Source organism: Calidris pugnax, unplaced genomic scaffold (assembly GCF_001431845.1).
Source record: "Calidris pugnax isolate Ruff unplaced genomic scaffold, ASM143184v1 scaffold128, whole genome shotgun sequence".
Taxonomy (NCBI): domain Eukaryota; kingdom Metazoa; phylum Chordata; class Aves; order Charadriiformes; family Scolopacidae; genus Calidris; species Calidris pugnax.
In genome coordinates, this window is record NW_015090851.1 from 3,165,805 (window position 1) to 3,182,810 (window position 17,006).

Genomic DNA, 17,006 nt, shown 5'->3' on the forward strand with positions numbered 1-17,006 from the left:
CCATGCACTGATCCAATTGTTAACAAAGATTTTCTCACCAAAGAAAAAATTATTGGTACTTGCTAGAATGTAAGAAAGAATTCAAGTTCAAGTCAATGACCAGCTCCCTGAATACCTCAGCACTGGCAGCTATATGTAGTAAGACAATGCTTTTTATTTTTGTACATTAGAAAAATGCTTGTGAAGGTCTGTGAGACCATGAACTTTCCTCAATGCCATTTAAACAGGCGCTTTTCAGATTTCATACTGTGCTTTGTGTTCAATCTGTACATTTCATTACTCTAATCACTCAGATATGCTTCTTGCTTTGTGAGATTTTGAAGGGAGAAAATGGATGCCGTTTTCCTTATTAGCCACTCCTTTTCCTTGTCTTAGTGTCATGTTTGCTGTGAAGAAGACTGTCAATTTGTTTTATCGCATGCATCCCAAGGCGGCTCCTTTTTTTTCCTCCCTGGCTCTCTTGTGTCATCACAGCGTTTGTGGTCTTGATCTGAGAGCACTTCTTACTGAAACGCATGAATGCAGCCTTTCTCTTCCCAACTATTACTGCTGCTTCTGCTGCCCCATTACAGCATCAGTGTCAGTACAAATAATTATATATATTTAACCTTTTACAAAGGATGGAGTTTCCACATTTTCGAAGCACCTTTGAACCTGAGCAGCCAACACTCGTTATTTAACAGCAAACTGACATTCTCTATCACTGACCTTTGACAATAATGAAATGATTTTCTGTTTGTAAAACTCTCTTTTCCATACAGGCTTCTCTCACCCTTTCTCCTGGCTGTGACCATGGGCCTGTTTCAAGCCACTTAAGAGAAAGTAGTTACTCTAAAAGAAGACAAATGCAGTGTTAAAGCCATTTTCCTTTTCTACTTCAAAGATACCTTTCTTAGATGCATCCCCAGCAAAATGCTGTCTGTATTACATGCCAGGAGCAAACTCTCCTTTATCCGTAGTGTAAAACAACCCAGACGAAACCACAACACCCTTTATACAGGAGGTGTATTAAGTTGATAAGACTGTATTTATTGTGTTCACTTTGATAAGCTTTTAAGCAGGCGTAGTTTGAAGCAGGAGGGATTGAAAGGTCCTGAGGTGCTGATGTGCTTGTTACCTTCTTCATGTCTGATGCTGCCCACAGAACCCCAGGAGCATGGAAGGGCATGAATAACCCTCAGCCCACCTGTGGATTAATTGACTGCATGAAATTTTTTCACCACTTCTTCAAGCACTTTTCAGGTATAGACCTATCTCTAATCCTTCTCTGCTTCATTTGATCGCCTTTCTGGCTCCTGTTCTCCTTCCATGATACCCCTTCAACTTTTTGCCCATGTCGTTCTCAATGCCCCTGGTGCCTTTGTTGTCCATTTGGCTTTCTGTGCCTTAGGTCATCATTTTCTCTTTTAGAAAAATCCCTTGCTTGCTACCTTCTGAGGTATTCAGAAACAGGCGGTGTTCTTTTTGTTGGCTTGGGGAGAGGGATGGGGCCATGATGGATGGTCTTTGGGAAAAGAGTCATGTTATGGATGAGGTGTAGAACTTGGAATATGGATGGGGATCATTTTGGAACAAAAGATTTTGGGGTAGGAGATTATTGAACTCTTTCACACAAGTCTTAGAACTTTTGGTCAAAATACTGTTTTGAAACAAAAAATTAAAGATTCGATCAAAAACCAACAAAATGAGAGATTTAGATTTTCCAAAAAATGCAGTGTTGGGGTGGATGGAAGAGAATGATTCATTGAATTTTATCAGAATCCACAAATTATGTTGGTTTTGACTGGGAGATCCAAATTCTCTTATGCCATTCCTTCATGGCGCTCCTTCGCTTTTCACTGCTCACCTGTGAAATGGTGCTAACAAGACTTCTCTAGCCACCTTTTAAAATTCATTATTATTTACAGCACACACCAGTACTCCAAAGAAAAGTAGTTTAAAAAGCAAAGTATCTTTGTTACGTTAATCCCAAACACTAAACATTCAATTAATTTAATCTACAGGAAGGAGGAAGTGATGTGGGAAAAAATGACTCTAGAAAAATACTATCCATTTAGTCCAACACACTTGGTCCTGTGATACACAGCAAAGGGTGATGTATTTCACTTTGCAGAGGCAAATTGCTGGAAAGAAGAAAAAGTCATGGTGCTATCTATTAAAAATCTGTTTCCTCTTACCCAAGACATAAATCTCGCTGTTGACTACGGCTGTGCTGAAGCGGTATTTGGAGTACTTCATTGGCGCGCCTTCCGTCCATTTGTCTTGGCCCGGGTCGTACCGAAACGTTCTGTTACTTAATCGATCCGGCTCATCGTCAGGCAGATCCATCTGCATGAAATATGACAGCCATATAATAATACAACATTTGGAGCCCTCTGCACATGCCTGCATGCAATTAATCACGGCAGACAGCTGAGCAGATAAATAACATAAACACATCAATTATAGCTGCAAAGTGATTCATACTCCCTAGGGTTTAACAGCACCCATGACTTGTGGCTGGGAGAGCGCTCTAGAAGGCACGTGAAAAAGGGAGCATCCGTATCCTGCAGCAATGAAGCTGGGGATTTGGGTCATAACAATACATTCACAGGCCTGACTCCAGCAGAATGTACCTCTTTCTCAAGGCTGCTGTAAAGTCCTAACCGTAGCAGAGGGAAAACCAGTCTACCTGACATTTTTTCTTCCTGCTAAAGGTTGAAATGTATTCCCACTTTTACTTTGACTGTAGCATGAGTCTCAGTGCAGTATTTTGCAGGCTTTTCTCAGGCCCATATATATACATAACATTCTCAAGTCATTTGCACGCTTATTTAGTCAGCCTAATCTGAATAATGTTGTCCAACTACTGCAACTTCTCCCTCAATAGTTTTCATAATAAGCTCCCAACCGCCTGCTGTATCTTTGCTGCCATAATACTCTTTTTATACTCACTCCTACTCCTCTTGTTCTCTCTAATCTTCTTCCTCTTTCTCTGCCTGTCTTGTATGATGCAGGGAACTCAGATTATATTTTCTGGGTATGAACCCATGAATGTAAGCAGTAGGCTGTGGGGAGAGGATCCTGAAATATTTTGGGATGAAAGGTTTCACGTTGAGAGAGTGAGAAGGAAGGAACTACTTTGCTTACTTGTGATGGTGTTATACATGTTCTTTCTTTGCTTGTTATTTTTCTTTCCCAAAAGACCGTTCCAACACTAATGTCAGAGACAAGATAGTAGGAAGCAAACTAGAAAGTAAATATATAGCCCCTTGGTTACTCCCCCTAAGTGCCCAGGGGCATGTTCTTTCTCCATGGTAAGTGTGAAACACTAATTTATTCACTGAAAGAGGGGTCAGCTGTGTATTTTCAACACAGACTAAACATGTACTTAGGAGCCAACACCACTTGACATGCTGTAACTTCACATCCTACCTCAGGTTTGTGTTAATGTTCATCTTGGAGCGCACCCTGTGCTCTTTATGCACAGCAAACATAACATCCAGCAGCCCTTCTCTCTGTGTCAAGAGTCTGAAACCTTCCTCTCAACTTCACCAAATACTTTCTTCCATTTTAAGAGCCCCCAGTCACCAAAGCTAGAGTTTTTAACTATCTGCTGGCAACAGTGAGGCTGGACCAAAGCGGAGCCGGAGCAGCGCTGCTGCAAGTCCAGCCCTTGCCCTCCTAAGCTGTCATTTTCTGTCCTGGCTTGACTTTGTCTTGTCTTGTTTCAATTGCAAAGCCTGAGTGGGAAGGGAACATGTATTTATCTCTGTCCTGTAAGGGACATGTGCATTCAGAGCACTCTATCAATGCCGCGTCGTTAGTACTTGTTGGGGACTGACAGAACGTTCAGTGCTGGTTGGGCGTGGGGACAACTCCTGGCTTGACGAACTAATTTTGCTTTCCCAGTGCGGCTGCGGTAGCCCCACGTACACAGTCACTGCATCTGACAGGTGAGTGTGGGAGAGAGATGGCACCAGAAGAATCCAGCACTCTGCAGTGCTGGTCTTAAACCGCTTTTTTGAGAGCTGTAGCTAATTTGGTCTGATCTGTTCAGGTACGCCCTAATCTTACACAGCTATAGTTTTTAATCAATAATTGTTAATCTGCTCACCTCAAGCCTATTTATGTATAAACTCAGACTCCCATATATAGTTACTAATAGTACTGGTCAGCAGGTGTCCACTTTGCGTGTTTTTCAGGTGCCTGTATTTTTTTAAAACCATTTTTGGCTCAATAGTCCTAACTTGTGCTTCTAAGCCACTTTGCCCCTTACAATCTGTCTGGAGATCTCTTAAGAAAAGACAAAGCTGGTTGCCTGACTTCAGCATCTCTCTTTGTGACATACCCTATCTTTCAGTTCAAGTTTTTTAACAGAGAGATTGTATCTACATTAAGTGTTTTTATATTTTAATTCTTTAAATAGCGAGGTATCCTTGCTCAGTTGTTTCAGTACCAGAAATGCTCTCTGATCCTTTGTTGTCTCCTTTGGGGACTCCTGTGCTCAGAACATCCAAAGAGGTGGAAATCTTATTTGCTGAATGCATCTCACTTTTAAATACTTTAAACAGTAATTTATTTCAAGAGAACACAAAGCAATGAGGCGTGATGACAGTCTGAACATATTGCTGTCAGCAATAAGGATTACAGATGCTCTACTTCATTGTCAACTGAATGTGGGGCTTTTATTGTGGATGTTCAAATTTAAACTGCACCAAGCAGTAAATAAGAACGTGCTATGCTCTTTAAAAAGATCTTTCACACTGGGAGCAACTGGAGAGAGCAAGCACTGTTCCTGACATCCATCTTCCTCCTAGCACAGTTCTGTACATCCCCTGTACCACTGAATATGGTGTCTGTGGCCCTGCTGAAAATTCCCGTTAAAATTTACACGGCCAGCCAATGCAACTGAAAGAAATAAACGGATTGATTAAAGGAATCTGTTTTCTAGAGAATGCTTTGAATTCTCATTAAAATATAATATAATGAAAATTAAATAAATGAACTAAATAAAAGAAAGTTCCCTGAGAAATTGAGGTGAACTTTAAATTTCACACACAAATCTGTTTGAAATTTACCTGCATGCACACTTTTTGAAGACAGGGCTCAGTTAAGGGTCCCTTTATGATATAAATACTGTTATTTATTGATATGTAAACAAATAAAGGTGGTATATAAAGAAAGGCTGAAGTTAATCCATTTTTCACAGCCTGTCATGGCAAAAAAGTGCCAAATAAGTACTAAATATCATCATTCAAGGGTTTTGTGGGGTTCTTTTAATTTTGGTTGTTTGGATTTTTTTCAAAAATCAGGTGTTTAACCCAGTAGCTATTTAAAATGGAACCCACGTTGACACAGGAGATGTAATTTAAACTCTTGCTCACTGTGCACATATCTATGAAATAGCTACCCTTCCTGAAGTGGTATTTACAGTGAGGATGGCATAAGATGGATGTTATTCCTCTTCACCCTGTTTGGTTTTCCTACGAAAGGTGTTTAATCGGAGGAAGGTGAGCGATTTATTCTGCTGTTACCACTGATCTACTTTTCCTATGCAAGCAGCACCACAGAATTACACATCATATAAACCAAGCATAGCTCTGCTTGTTGGTAAACAAAACAAATCAACTGGCATGTTTCTTAACCTGTGGGGTCCAGCCACCCAGCACGTAGAGCTTATTCTTCACTGTCACCACCGCATGGCAGGCTAATGGTACTGGAAGAGGTGCTGTGCTTCTCCAGGTGCCCTGCTCCATGGAATACTTCTCCACACAGTTTGTGACAAGATACTGATTTTTCACTTTCATTTGCCCTCCGATTACATAGAGATCGTTATGGATGGTGCCCAATGCATAGAGTTCACGGAGCTGAGCGCTACACAGGCTGTGCCAAAACTGATTTCCTCGCTGGTGGTACCTGCAGGAAAATCCAAATTTGTAAGTGCCCTGGTTCACTGAGGTTCCATTGGCTTCCTTTGAAACTTTACCCCCTTCATCATCAATGGTTTATTCAGATAATGGCACAATAACAAGAGGAGCTTTCTCCTTCACAGCGAAGTTATAAAATTGAGCCCAATGTTTGCAAGATCAAGCATTTTTACTATGAGGAACCCTGGGCATCCTTTCAAAGACATTTGACCCTAATTAAGGTAAGAACTCCCTTAGTTCTGCATGTGCTGCTCAGTCAGCTTCCACTGAAGCCAGTGGGAAGTGCAGGAGCTCAACACTGCTGAAAATAAGGCCACTTCACCTGCCTCAGCATAGATTTACTTCCTTAAATTTATGCATCTGTATTTGTAAATGCTGTCACCATCTTTAATTTTATCTTTAATCCAAAAAACGTCTGTTTTTCTTTAAAATAAGTGTATCTGAAAGAGACATGAATAAAAGCAGAATGAGCAGAATGAGGGTTTAAAGCTATCAGTCATTATCCTTTAATCTCTAAAGTACTATCATCAACATCAACAGAGAATTGTCTTTTCTCTGTCTTACTGGACTCCTTGGGTCATTCACTTGACTCATTGCCCCCTGCTAATGACCTAGAAAAGAGTATCCTAGGAAAACATTGAGATTTGAGTAAGGAGAATATAAAATCCACATACATTGATGTAAGATCTAATCGGGCTCATTTACGCAGAGATGCCACTAGAATAAATCCTCCTCCTTTCAAGAGAAAAGGCATCAAGATTTTGTTGTATGTATATAATTCACTGCTATGAAGACAAACTGTGACAAATTGATTAGAGTAATCGAAATCGCTGGGAAAACTTTCAAGTAAAGAATGCTTTGTCTAACGGTCTTTTTTTGTCCCCAGAAACATCATTTGGATTTAAAATTTTTAAATAATTAGGGATTTTCTGACAGAGGGTACACACCTATAAATTTCGATGTTCCTGGTCTTTTGTCTAGACATTTTGGCAGCGCTTGCCTCTCCTGCCACAATAATATCATTATTCTCAGTGACAACACCAGTGCAAACACATCCTAAGCCCTCTCCGTACTTTGGAGAGGAAATGAAGTAAGTCTTTCGTGTCGCAGGAGCGTAACAAAAACTGGCATCTGCGTAGCTGCCGTGCCTTGACCTAATGCCGAGAGAGTTGTTGCCGATGCAGAGCAAGAGATCAGTAGTCTCCATGCCATATCGCAGGCTGAGAGGAGGGCGGCTGGAGAGCTTGATGGTTTTCAGTGCTTCCTCAAACATATCGTTACATTCTGCATTGCACAGGATCATTGTGTTCCTTTTCCGGGCTTCCACGAGAAAGGAGGGGCTGACGAGTACCAGCCTCACTTGCTTCAGGAGCTCAATAAGGTGCTCCACACGTGACTTTCTGCTGTGCTTGACCCATCTAATGACGAGGTCCAGAATGCTCTCCTCCCTGGAAATATTCAGGTCATCTGATTTTATGAGAGTCAATAGCTGCTGGAATTCAATCTCTAGTATTTCTTCTTGTAAGCTCACCTCAGCAAAATGCTGATACAAGTATTTCCTCGCTTGATCAGATAAATCTTCTGCCCCAATGTGGTTTGCAAAGTAGTAGATGCCTACACAGTTGGAAGCATCCATATGGTCCATCATGTACTTCTGACACATACTGCAAACATCTTCCATCTGCATGAAATACGCAGCAACCGCAACAGTCTGCACGTTCTGATTAGTGAGGTGCAAATCTGCACTGTACATGTAATTGAGTATTACGGACACGCTCTCTGCGGACACGTCGTACAGCACCACTTCTCTTTGCGTGCATTCAACCAAGCCACAGGTAAACATGGCTTTGAAATAGGGACTGAAGGCAGCCAGCACCACCTTATGGCAGGGGAATTTCTCACCTTCTGCAACTAGGACAACGTCGATTATCTCTGTTGATTCTTTCATTCTCTTTACTTGTTCCAATAAAGTCCAGCTATGGTGCTGCTTTCTTTTCTCCTCAGCCTTATGATCCATGGTTGATCTCCAAACTTCCTGTTTTCAAATCTCCTCAGGATTTAATTTCTCCATCAGGAATGTTTCTAGAGGTAGAAGCACAACATTGTCCAATAAGGACAAATTATTGGGCAAATGAATATTTCTGTTAATGTCTAAAGACAGTAATTCTGTAGGGTATGATGTAAATCAGTAATGCATAAAAAGTATGTAAAATTCTGGTGAGGTCTTGGGCTTAAGATCTCCAAGACAAAACAAAATAAAAATCAACACTTCAAGTGGTTATCAACTCTCCCACAATTTTTGTGATTATTTAAAGAAAATTACAGACTTCCCCATGAAAGAGTCTTTTCTAGCTGTCTTCTCCCTCCCTTCTCTGATCTTATTAAAATCGAAAGAAAGTTTTCCACTGACTTAATAAACTCTAGGTCAGGCCCTTAGTCACTTGGCTATTCAAGTTTTGCCTCTCCCATACACCTGACAGACATTAGTCCTTGCTTAAATGCTGAAAGTACCTTATGTTTTCAACAGTCTCTCAGGTTAGACAGCTACAACGGAGTCACATCTTTTCAGTGCTCACAGCTCCTCTCAAACTGGGAGTTATGCCTAAGTGGAAACTTCAGAAAAGGGTACCACAAGACTAAAAAAAAAAAAAAAAAAATTTAAAAAATGGGAAAACATTGGACTTGCTTCTTTCATTAGTTTTACAATGATCTACACCTCTGCAAAGCAGAGAGAAATAAAACCACTGGTACAACCCAGTTCACTGGCATTTTACAGAGGCATAGGTGGATGCATGGATATTTACTGCTCTGCCTTACCACCCGACCTGGCTACCTATTTGCAGAACAGTTTTGATCCAAAAGCCCTGTGCTTACCCCCTTGCAAAGCAGCTAGGGAGCTGCCACCTCGTTACTCCACCAACGGGTTTGTCTCTGCCCTGCCCTACCAGTAGCTCTGTCCCCAGGCTTCAAGCTGAGAGAGTCAGGACAACCTTGTGGGCAGAGAGAGCTTCCATCCTTGAAGTGTGGTGGCAGAACTGGCAGGAAGCAACTTGGTTCAATTGGCGAGATTCTTTACTCTTTCACAACAAAGTGTAGGTCTCTGGTTTCTACAGAGTTTCTACTGGTTTGCTTTGGGATAAACAAGGGATTAGTAAATAGGGGCCAGCCTTCGAGCTGCTCTCCTGCTTCTCAGCAGGATGTTTAAGCGCTGCAGATTCACAGGGTTTTGGTTCCACTTAATGTAACCTCAAATGGGATTTTTAATTAAATTGTAATTATTCACATACTTCTTCTGGTTTTATTTACTGGGAAAAATAGAAGGAAGTTCATGGTCTCATTTTTGAGGTTTTTAGGGGGGTGCCCTTTACTGAACCTCTCAGGCTTTCAGGTGAGCAAGTTGCAGAATGCGAGGTACCGTGGTAGAGGTGTCAATGGGAGAATGATGTTTACCCACCAGTAACCTTAACTCCAGTCCTTAACACAGTTTTTGTCTCTAGTGTGGTACTGAGGCAGTGCTGTTGTGGAAATCATTAAGGACTCAGGTCATGAATCACCAATACACAGACAAGTCCTGAAGTGGTGGTGTGACCGTGTGTCACACGTTGTAACCATCCTACCAATTGCTTAATGGGACTATTCAAATGAGTAACATTCCTCACCAGCTTAAATATTCGCAGGATCAGGGTGTTGTAGGGCAGACAGAACTGGTTTCCTCAGGTCTTGGGAGTGCAAAAAGCAGTCTTAATTTCATTAAAGAAATATGTATCAACACAAAAAATGAGTATACAAAATTCTTTGAAATCCACCTAGAGGTATTTTCACAAACAGTCCACATTTCTCTACAGATCTAGATATATGGACTTTTTAAAAATAATATAGTTATTTCCCAAGTGAAAAGGAAATCTGCAGCTATAGCATCAATCTCAGACCTACTCTTTTAGCTGTTCAGTTGTTTTGGGAAGTACTCATCATTCTGTTTTAGCAAATTACATAGATTCCTCAATTAGAGTGCTAAATTAAAAGCCAGGCATGCTTGAAGGCTAGCATTTCCTTGATTTTATCAATCTTTCGATATTCCAAATCTTAAACTAGAAACAACACATCTGAGAAATGAATCTGGGTTATTACCAGGTTTTAAAAATGGATTTGGAAGACAAAACATTAACTTCATAGTCTGGATGTGGGCCAAACTCTAAGCTCTTCTTACGGTACTTTTTTTAAAATCAAAGACAGTAAGTTTAGTACAAAAAAAATAAAGCAATGGTATTTCCAGAATCTAGAATATTTTTTTCTTTTGCTGACTACATTGACATGAAATACTGCATTTGAGAAAATGTAGATCTTAATCCTTCTGCCTCTGGAGCAGTCTTTACAGTCAGTAGAAGCCTTATATAAGATAGAAAATGTTTTGGGGTTATGGTTATGGGGTTTTTTTAATCCTGCGTGATAATTAGATGCACAGTTTATTGTTTTCTCCTTGTGCTATTTTATCACCTTATAATATTTGATCTTCACTGCATTTTGATAAAGCAACTGCACCATATCTCAAAGATCACGTATTATAACCAGGCATATCTTAAAGTAGATGAGCTGTAGCATCTTTTATCCAGTTGGAGAGTGAACAACCTGGTTAAAGTATTAGTAACTACCAATAAGACCCCAATCCTGTTTAGCAATCTGACTAACCAGGGTTTTTCCACCGAAATCATCAACATCTTTCTCTTTTGTGATGTTAGAACTTCACACATCCTCCAGCTTTTCCACAGTGGATAAAATGTGCATTTTTAATGTGAAGAACAAGTGAGATGATTAATCGTCATCATCTTTCCCAGACATTTGTACAGCTCAGGAAAAGCAGTGTGTAGAACTGAGCTATGATTTCACTTCCTTTCCTGGTCACCTTTAAGCTTTCTCCCACTGCTTATTTAGCTTTCTGAAGAGCAACACTGTGTCTTTGATTACTGTTCAGCAGATTTGTGAATTTTATGTGTTCTTTTAACAGTGATTAGGATATCTGGCACAACATGCTCACAGCCGTTTTCTCCTCTCTTTCATCATTAAGACATTAGTAATAGGAATCCTCAAGCCCAACATAGCTCATGCCATTTATCTACTACTTTAGGCACAAATTATCTGACAGGTAAATCCTGCACCCACTACCCTGATGATGAAGGGCAGTGCCCATCTGCACCCAGTGTGGGGTGGTCTCCTCTGCCACTCAGAAGGCTGGTGGGGTGACTCTGGGCACCCTCCCCAGGAGCAGCAGAGAGAGTCCAGCCCGTGAGTGGGATGGCCTCCACGTTCCCGGAGCTGGTCCATGCCCAACCATCACCTCATCCTTGGGGTGACTTGTGCAAGAGTCTCCACCTTGTAGTCAGGATCACCTGCAACCCTCCAACCTCCTCTTTACCCACATTGTGGAGCTCTGCAGAGCAGTGCTGCTTCCCCAGCCAGAGCTACAGGCAGGGTTCAATTACCTTTCGCTTTCAGAAAGACAGTATTTGCCTTTTCTCATAAGAATGCACCTTCTTCATCTCCTTGATATCACACCAAGCTCCTGACTGAACTGTACTCAGTAAATATCATGCTGTCGTCTTGTATGCAAGTCTTCTTTCTCCATCCTACAGCTGCAGAAAATGAAGCTAAAAGGTTAAAAAGAACCAGGATTAAAGCCCAGGGGTGAAATCCTTTCATTAACTTCAGAAATTCATCCCTGTGCATTAGCTACAAACTTGTCACTCCTCTTCTGGCTTTTAGCAGTGTTTAGGTGAGGTCATTGGAAGGGTATTAATATTCTCCTTTATATCACTGGAAAGACTATTAAAGGGTAATAATGAAACGGTGCTGCTTTGCTTTCCCCTCTGGGTTACAGAGGAAAAAGATGGTACATTGATATTAAAAGAAAGGATGTGATACAAATATAATTTGCAGTGAGACACTACACTGAGATTGTGCCAGAGGCTGGGTTGTCATTATAAAACCTCCAGTGTGAGTCTCAAATCCTTTGTAATGTCACCAGGAGCTGAAATCAGAGCTATTGCCTAATTCAGAATTTTGGGATATTTTTTTCTTCTGTTGTGAAAAATGGATTGAGGTGCAAATCTTCATTTGATGTTACTTTATTTCAGAGCCATGCTGTTAATTTTCCTCTAGTTTTGGCTGCTACTTTTCTTTTTATATCAGCTGTTTTGTTAGTCTAATTTCACTTTTTTTTGTTGCCTTTGTGTCATGAACCTTATGAAGAGTCATATATAATTTTATGCAGGAGCTAGAGCATACGTTTTGCAAGGCAGTAGGTTGCTGCATGAGCAGTTTAAAACATAAATAAGCGCACTGCTGTGAGCTCAGCTCTACAGCTTTTATGAGGCTATCAAACTATAAATAAATGCTGTCCTCAATTCTCAGTTACACTGCAGCCTCTTTGAACTGGCCCAGCGCAAAGGGACTGTAAACCAGATGGAAGCGTCTCATCAGGAATTTCCCTTAACCTCTGGAAAAAAAAAAAAGCTACCTTGTAATTAGAGACATTATTTTGTCTGTATTTTTGTCTGGGTCATAGATTTTTCTTGTTATTACTGCCCAGTCCCAAGGAATTTGCTCTTTCCCTCGCCATGGTGGGAGGGTGGGAGCTACAGGACCTGGCCCAGGAGAGGTCACAGCACCCAGCATGGGGTAGGGGGCTGCGACACAGGGGGCACCTCCTGCATCCTCCTCTTCCTCTTTTTTTTTTTTCCTTTTCCTTTTTTCCCCCCCTTCTTCTTTGCCTTAATGAGGCTGCCCTGTCTTCAGCCTGCCTCCCTTCAGGTGCTGAAAAGATCAGAGTTCAGTCACATCAAAGAACCGGTGCCGCTGCCCATGAATTATTTGTGCTTCCTTTGTTATCAGTAAGCTGAGAAGCAAATCTGTTAATTGTATGCATTATGACATTTGGCTGACAGCCACAGTGAGGCAGAAATCAGTACCCAGATGATAATAATGTTATAATCTCAGGGTTTAATTATGAAGGCTGTGCTAGCATTTAAAAGTAAGATTTTTAAACCGTGCAAAAGATCCTGCAGTGCTCAAGAAGGGCAAATAACAATGCTAATCTTGATATAGCAGAAAGGTATAATAAGAATAAGATGTAGAAAGGAAGCTTTGAGGGAATTATAGATGTTCCTATATCTATAGGATAATAGGAACTATTATCTTGATACCTGGAAAGACGCTGGAATAAATTATTACACAATTGAATTATAAGAATTTAGAGGGCAATAAGGTGATAAAAACAGCTATAGCACCCATTTATCAGGAACAAATTGTGTCAATCCAATCTAATTTTCTTCATTTTTTCAGGGATAATAGGGGATAAATTAGATACTTTGTCTTGAGTGAGGTTACGGTCCCACATGATATCATTAGAAACAAATTGTGATGAAATCAAGTGTCTAAATCAACATAAGTTAGATGCCCAGCTGGCTGAAAAAGCACATTCAAAGAATGGTTATCAGTGGTCAGACTGGGAAGCATTTCTAGTCTGTGCTGAGAGATCTGTGCTGAAAAGGTCACTCACAGTTTCAGGGAACACTTGCTTTCTTTCTTTGACATAGATAATATTTCTTGAAAGAATTTCATCCATTCTGTCCAGATAAAATATACAAACTCATGGCAGAGCATTTAAGTGGGAGAACATCCAATTCTTTTTAGGAAACTTATATCGATATGGTTTGAGAGGGCATGCAGATAAGCATTTCTAACAAATGGTTCTCTGTGACAATTAGACATTTAGCGTTTGGATATGTCTCAAGTATCACCATAACTACTAGCAGCCAGGATACCTTTTCAAAGTTTTCCATATTCTGTCAGTTGCTAATTACTTGGAGATTTAGGATTTTCAGGTTTTCAAAGGCATCTAATTAAGTTAAAAGTCCAAGTCCCACTTAAGCTCACCGTGCAATTTAGGAACTGAAGTGTCTGCATCACTTTCAAAGGTAAAACTTCAGCTTTAAATTGCATAGGCAGTTTTAAAAGGTTTGCCAGATGACATGATCTCCTTCCCATTAAAGTCCTTGCTCAGCCCTATCAATCTCCCACCACCAGCCCCACAGCAGGTAGATTTCGGGTGATCTGAACTGATTTATTGCTGGAAGGGAAGAAGGAACTGTAAAGTTTTGAAACTGTGAACGCTACAAATCCAATTAAGTCATTAACCTATATAAGATAAAGTGTGACAGTCATTCTGAGAGGGATTTTAACTGCTTTTCTCCCTCGGTCCCTGTGGCACCCTGTTTATTTTCGCACGCCATTTGATATTGAGGAGCCTGGGTCAAGGCAGTCTGAGGTCTCCTGCTGTGGGAGCACGGGCCAGCTCCTGCTGGGACATGTGCTGCTAGGCATGCTCATGGGAGCTTCCTTAGCAGGTTACAGTCTGCAGGTGGTGTAGAAACAGAAGCTCTCAGTGCAGAAGGACAGGCTGCTGACCTACAGGCTGCTCAGTAGATGTAGAGAGTTGTGTCAGTGTTGTGTTCCCTCACACACATCACCCCATCCCTGCTGCTGTGAGCATCCCACTGCCAGCACGGTCACCACCACTCAGACTGCCCCAGGCACAGCCTGGCCTCTCTTCAGGAGCTTGTTTGTTTTCTCCTTTAATTGCTCTTAATTTAAAATAAAAATAAAATGGGACTTAACAAGGCTCCTTGGGCCAGGAGAAGCTTGCCATGTAACAGAGGGATTTTAAGCAACCTGCAAAGCTTCAGAAACCATGTTTGGGAGCACATTTGACCATTGGAGACCTGAAGAGGCTTTGATCAGTTTTCAAAGCCTTTGGGCAGTTTGCGATTCTGGAAAGATTTGACAGTTTGAGCTCCGTTTACTGCCAAGACAGAGGCCTAGATGTGGGATTGGATTAATATTGATCCTATCTCAGCAAATACCAGGCATATTTTTTTTCTTTAAACTGTTATAGATTCATGAAAAAAAAAAAATCAAAGAAGCTCAAAATGAAAGACCCTGTGGGCCATCTTTTCAAATATGCCTTCACCTGACCTTAATCTTACTCTGATTCAAAGCTCAGTGAAGTCAGTCGAAAGAGTCCCATGATTTAAGTAGAAAATGGATGTGGTTCTGCTCACAAACAAATGCTTATAAACAAATCCCAGTCTGAGCCAATTATGTGCATTAATTGCATGAGAAGAATTGAAGCTAAATATATACATACAGGAGCCTATTTCTTTTACAGTTCACATGTGCAGATCGTTTTCTTACATATCAAAACTAATTGAAATGGCAAAGTGCTCATTTACAGAAGGAGAATGCACAAGTTTTTTTACATATCCAACGGTAGATGCCAGCAGAAGGAAAATATATTTCTAAAACATATTTCAGTAGCTCTTTAAGCAGCGTATGAAAGGTCTTAGAGGTTTCTCTTTTTTGCATTTATCTAAACATACTGGTGAGTAACAGGAAAGGCTTACTTTCTGGAACAATTATATCACACTGTGTAAACTGGACCGTGTCATAATTAAAAGAAACACAATTTAATAACTTGGTGCAAACTAGGCCCTATTTGCATTTTTACAATCGAAAAGATTGTGAACTCTAATTGCTAATATTTACATAAAACTTCAAAGTATGTATCCATTTGGTGAGCAAACGCTAATATGTAAAAGCTTTAATATCCGTGTCAGCAGTGAAATTAAAAGAAATTGCAAGTTGTAAACCCTAATAACTTGACGTCAGCATTCCATTAGTTACTGTTCAAATTCAGCCTTCCACATCAATTTCTCTAGTTGCAAATTCAGTCACTACCAGGCAAATACCTGGGTATATCCATACCCGTGGAAAAGGAAACTCACAGCAACCCATGGCAACAACAGCACCACCTCCAAAACGGCCCCTGCACTAACACACATGTTCCACACCTACTACATCTGCAGTCCCCACTGAATCCTCGTATTAGAAACGCTCAGCCTCCTGATGGCAAGGATCAGTCCCAGGCACATATAGATACCATGATGGGAGAAGCAAGAGTTTCTCCAAGCTTCCTTGCTGGAAGCACGCCTGGATGGTTGCTGGCTCGTGGAGTGTGCACAGCACCCCACGCACAGACCCCAGACACTGAAATTTCCACACCCACAGGCTGATCCTATTTCCCCGCTGCTGGCAGACCCCCGATAGCTGCAAGCAGACCCCAAGTTTGATACCGTTGAGAGGTTCCTGACCTCACTTTGCAACTAATTTCTTACATTTGCTTTATGAGCTGGACGGCAGGCGCTGTAAGGAACCAAGAGGGCTTCAATTTTGGCACTGGCAAAGGGTCCTACAGCCTCCCCGCTGTATGCCTGCCTTGCACTGACCCCCCATTGTCACGTATAGGCCCCTCTCCAGCACCTTTATGGGTTCCCCAGGACATACATTCGAGTACCCCTGCCCACAAGTGTCCCCAGCAGCCCAGAGCGGCCTGGCCCCGGCGTTCCCACACTGCCCACCCCTCTCCGCACCAAACTCCCTTCTCTTCCCTGCTCTGAGTGGGGAAAGGATTTAAATGTACCTTTCCGACGCCAGGAGCGGCAGGTGTCTGTGAGAGTGCGTGGGAGAGGGAAACAGAGATCTCCTCCAGCAGCACAGAGCTTCTGGCAAGCAGCAAGGTGCCAGGGCTATAAATAGCCCATGCTGGGCTCCTGGCCGGGACGAGGAGCTGCTTTAATGTCATGCTCAGGGGTACATTAGGACTCAGCTGACCGGCGGCAGCAGCCCTGCTCTCCTTCCCCTCCTCATGCCAGACCCCATGCTAGAAGCCAGCAGGCTCCTCGGTGGGATGGTACAGTCACCTCTTGTGTTGGTGGCCCACCTCAAGAGTTTTGCCCCCCACCCCTCCAAACCTTGCCACGGGCACACAGCACATCACCATCTCACCGTTGGTTGTGGGCAGTTGGAGGGATCCCAGTGTAGGCAATGACCAGACTGACTCCCACCTACCACTGAGGCTGGGGCACCACACCAGAGGAGAAGCTGTTGCTCATTGACCTTATATAAGTCACTCTTGAAATCAAGGCCACTACCTCTACAGCTGAGAGGAATTGCCCAGAGCTGTTTCTCCTGCCCTTGCCAGATCAC

The 17,006-nt window shown here is 41.8% G+C and overlaps 2 protein-coding genes across 7 annotated transcripts in view; one reads left to right on the plus strand and one right to left on the minus strand.

Moving 5' to 3' along the window:
• The window catches only part of KBTBD12 (kelch repeat and BTB (POZ) domain containing 12), a 56,411-nt gene extending 39,888 nt beyond the window's left edge, over positions 1-16,523 (minus strand). For 5 of the 6 annotated variants that reach the window (XR_001412183.1, XR_001412182.1, XR_001412181.1 and 2 more), the window contains exons 1-4: positions 16,441-16,523; positions 6,857-7,991; positions 5,628-5,898; positions 2,178-2,328 (exon numbers count right to left, since the gene is read on the minus strand). Coding sequence is in view for 3 of the 6 variants with exons in the window: in XM_014943218.1 (XP_014798704.1) it covers positions 2,178-2,328; positions 5,628-5,898; positions 6,857-7,926 (1,492 nt within the window). In the remaining 3 variants the exon portion in view is untranslated. Of the gene's footprint in view, positions 1-2,177; positions 2,329-5,627; positions 5,899-6,856; positions 7,992-8,420; positions 8,541-16,440 lie in introns of those variants that run through there. The other variant, XM_014943221.1, reaches the window with a different exon arrangement.
• MGLL (monoglyceride lipase) overlaps positions 1-17,006 on the plus strand; it is a 109,014-nt gene that overhangs the window by 9,427 nt on the left and 82,581 nt on the right. The gene's annotated exons all lie outside the window — the stretch shown is intronic.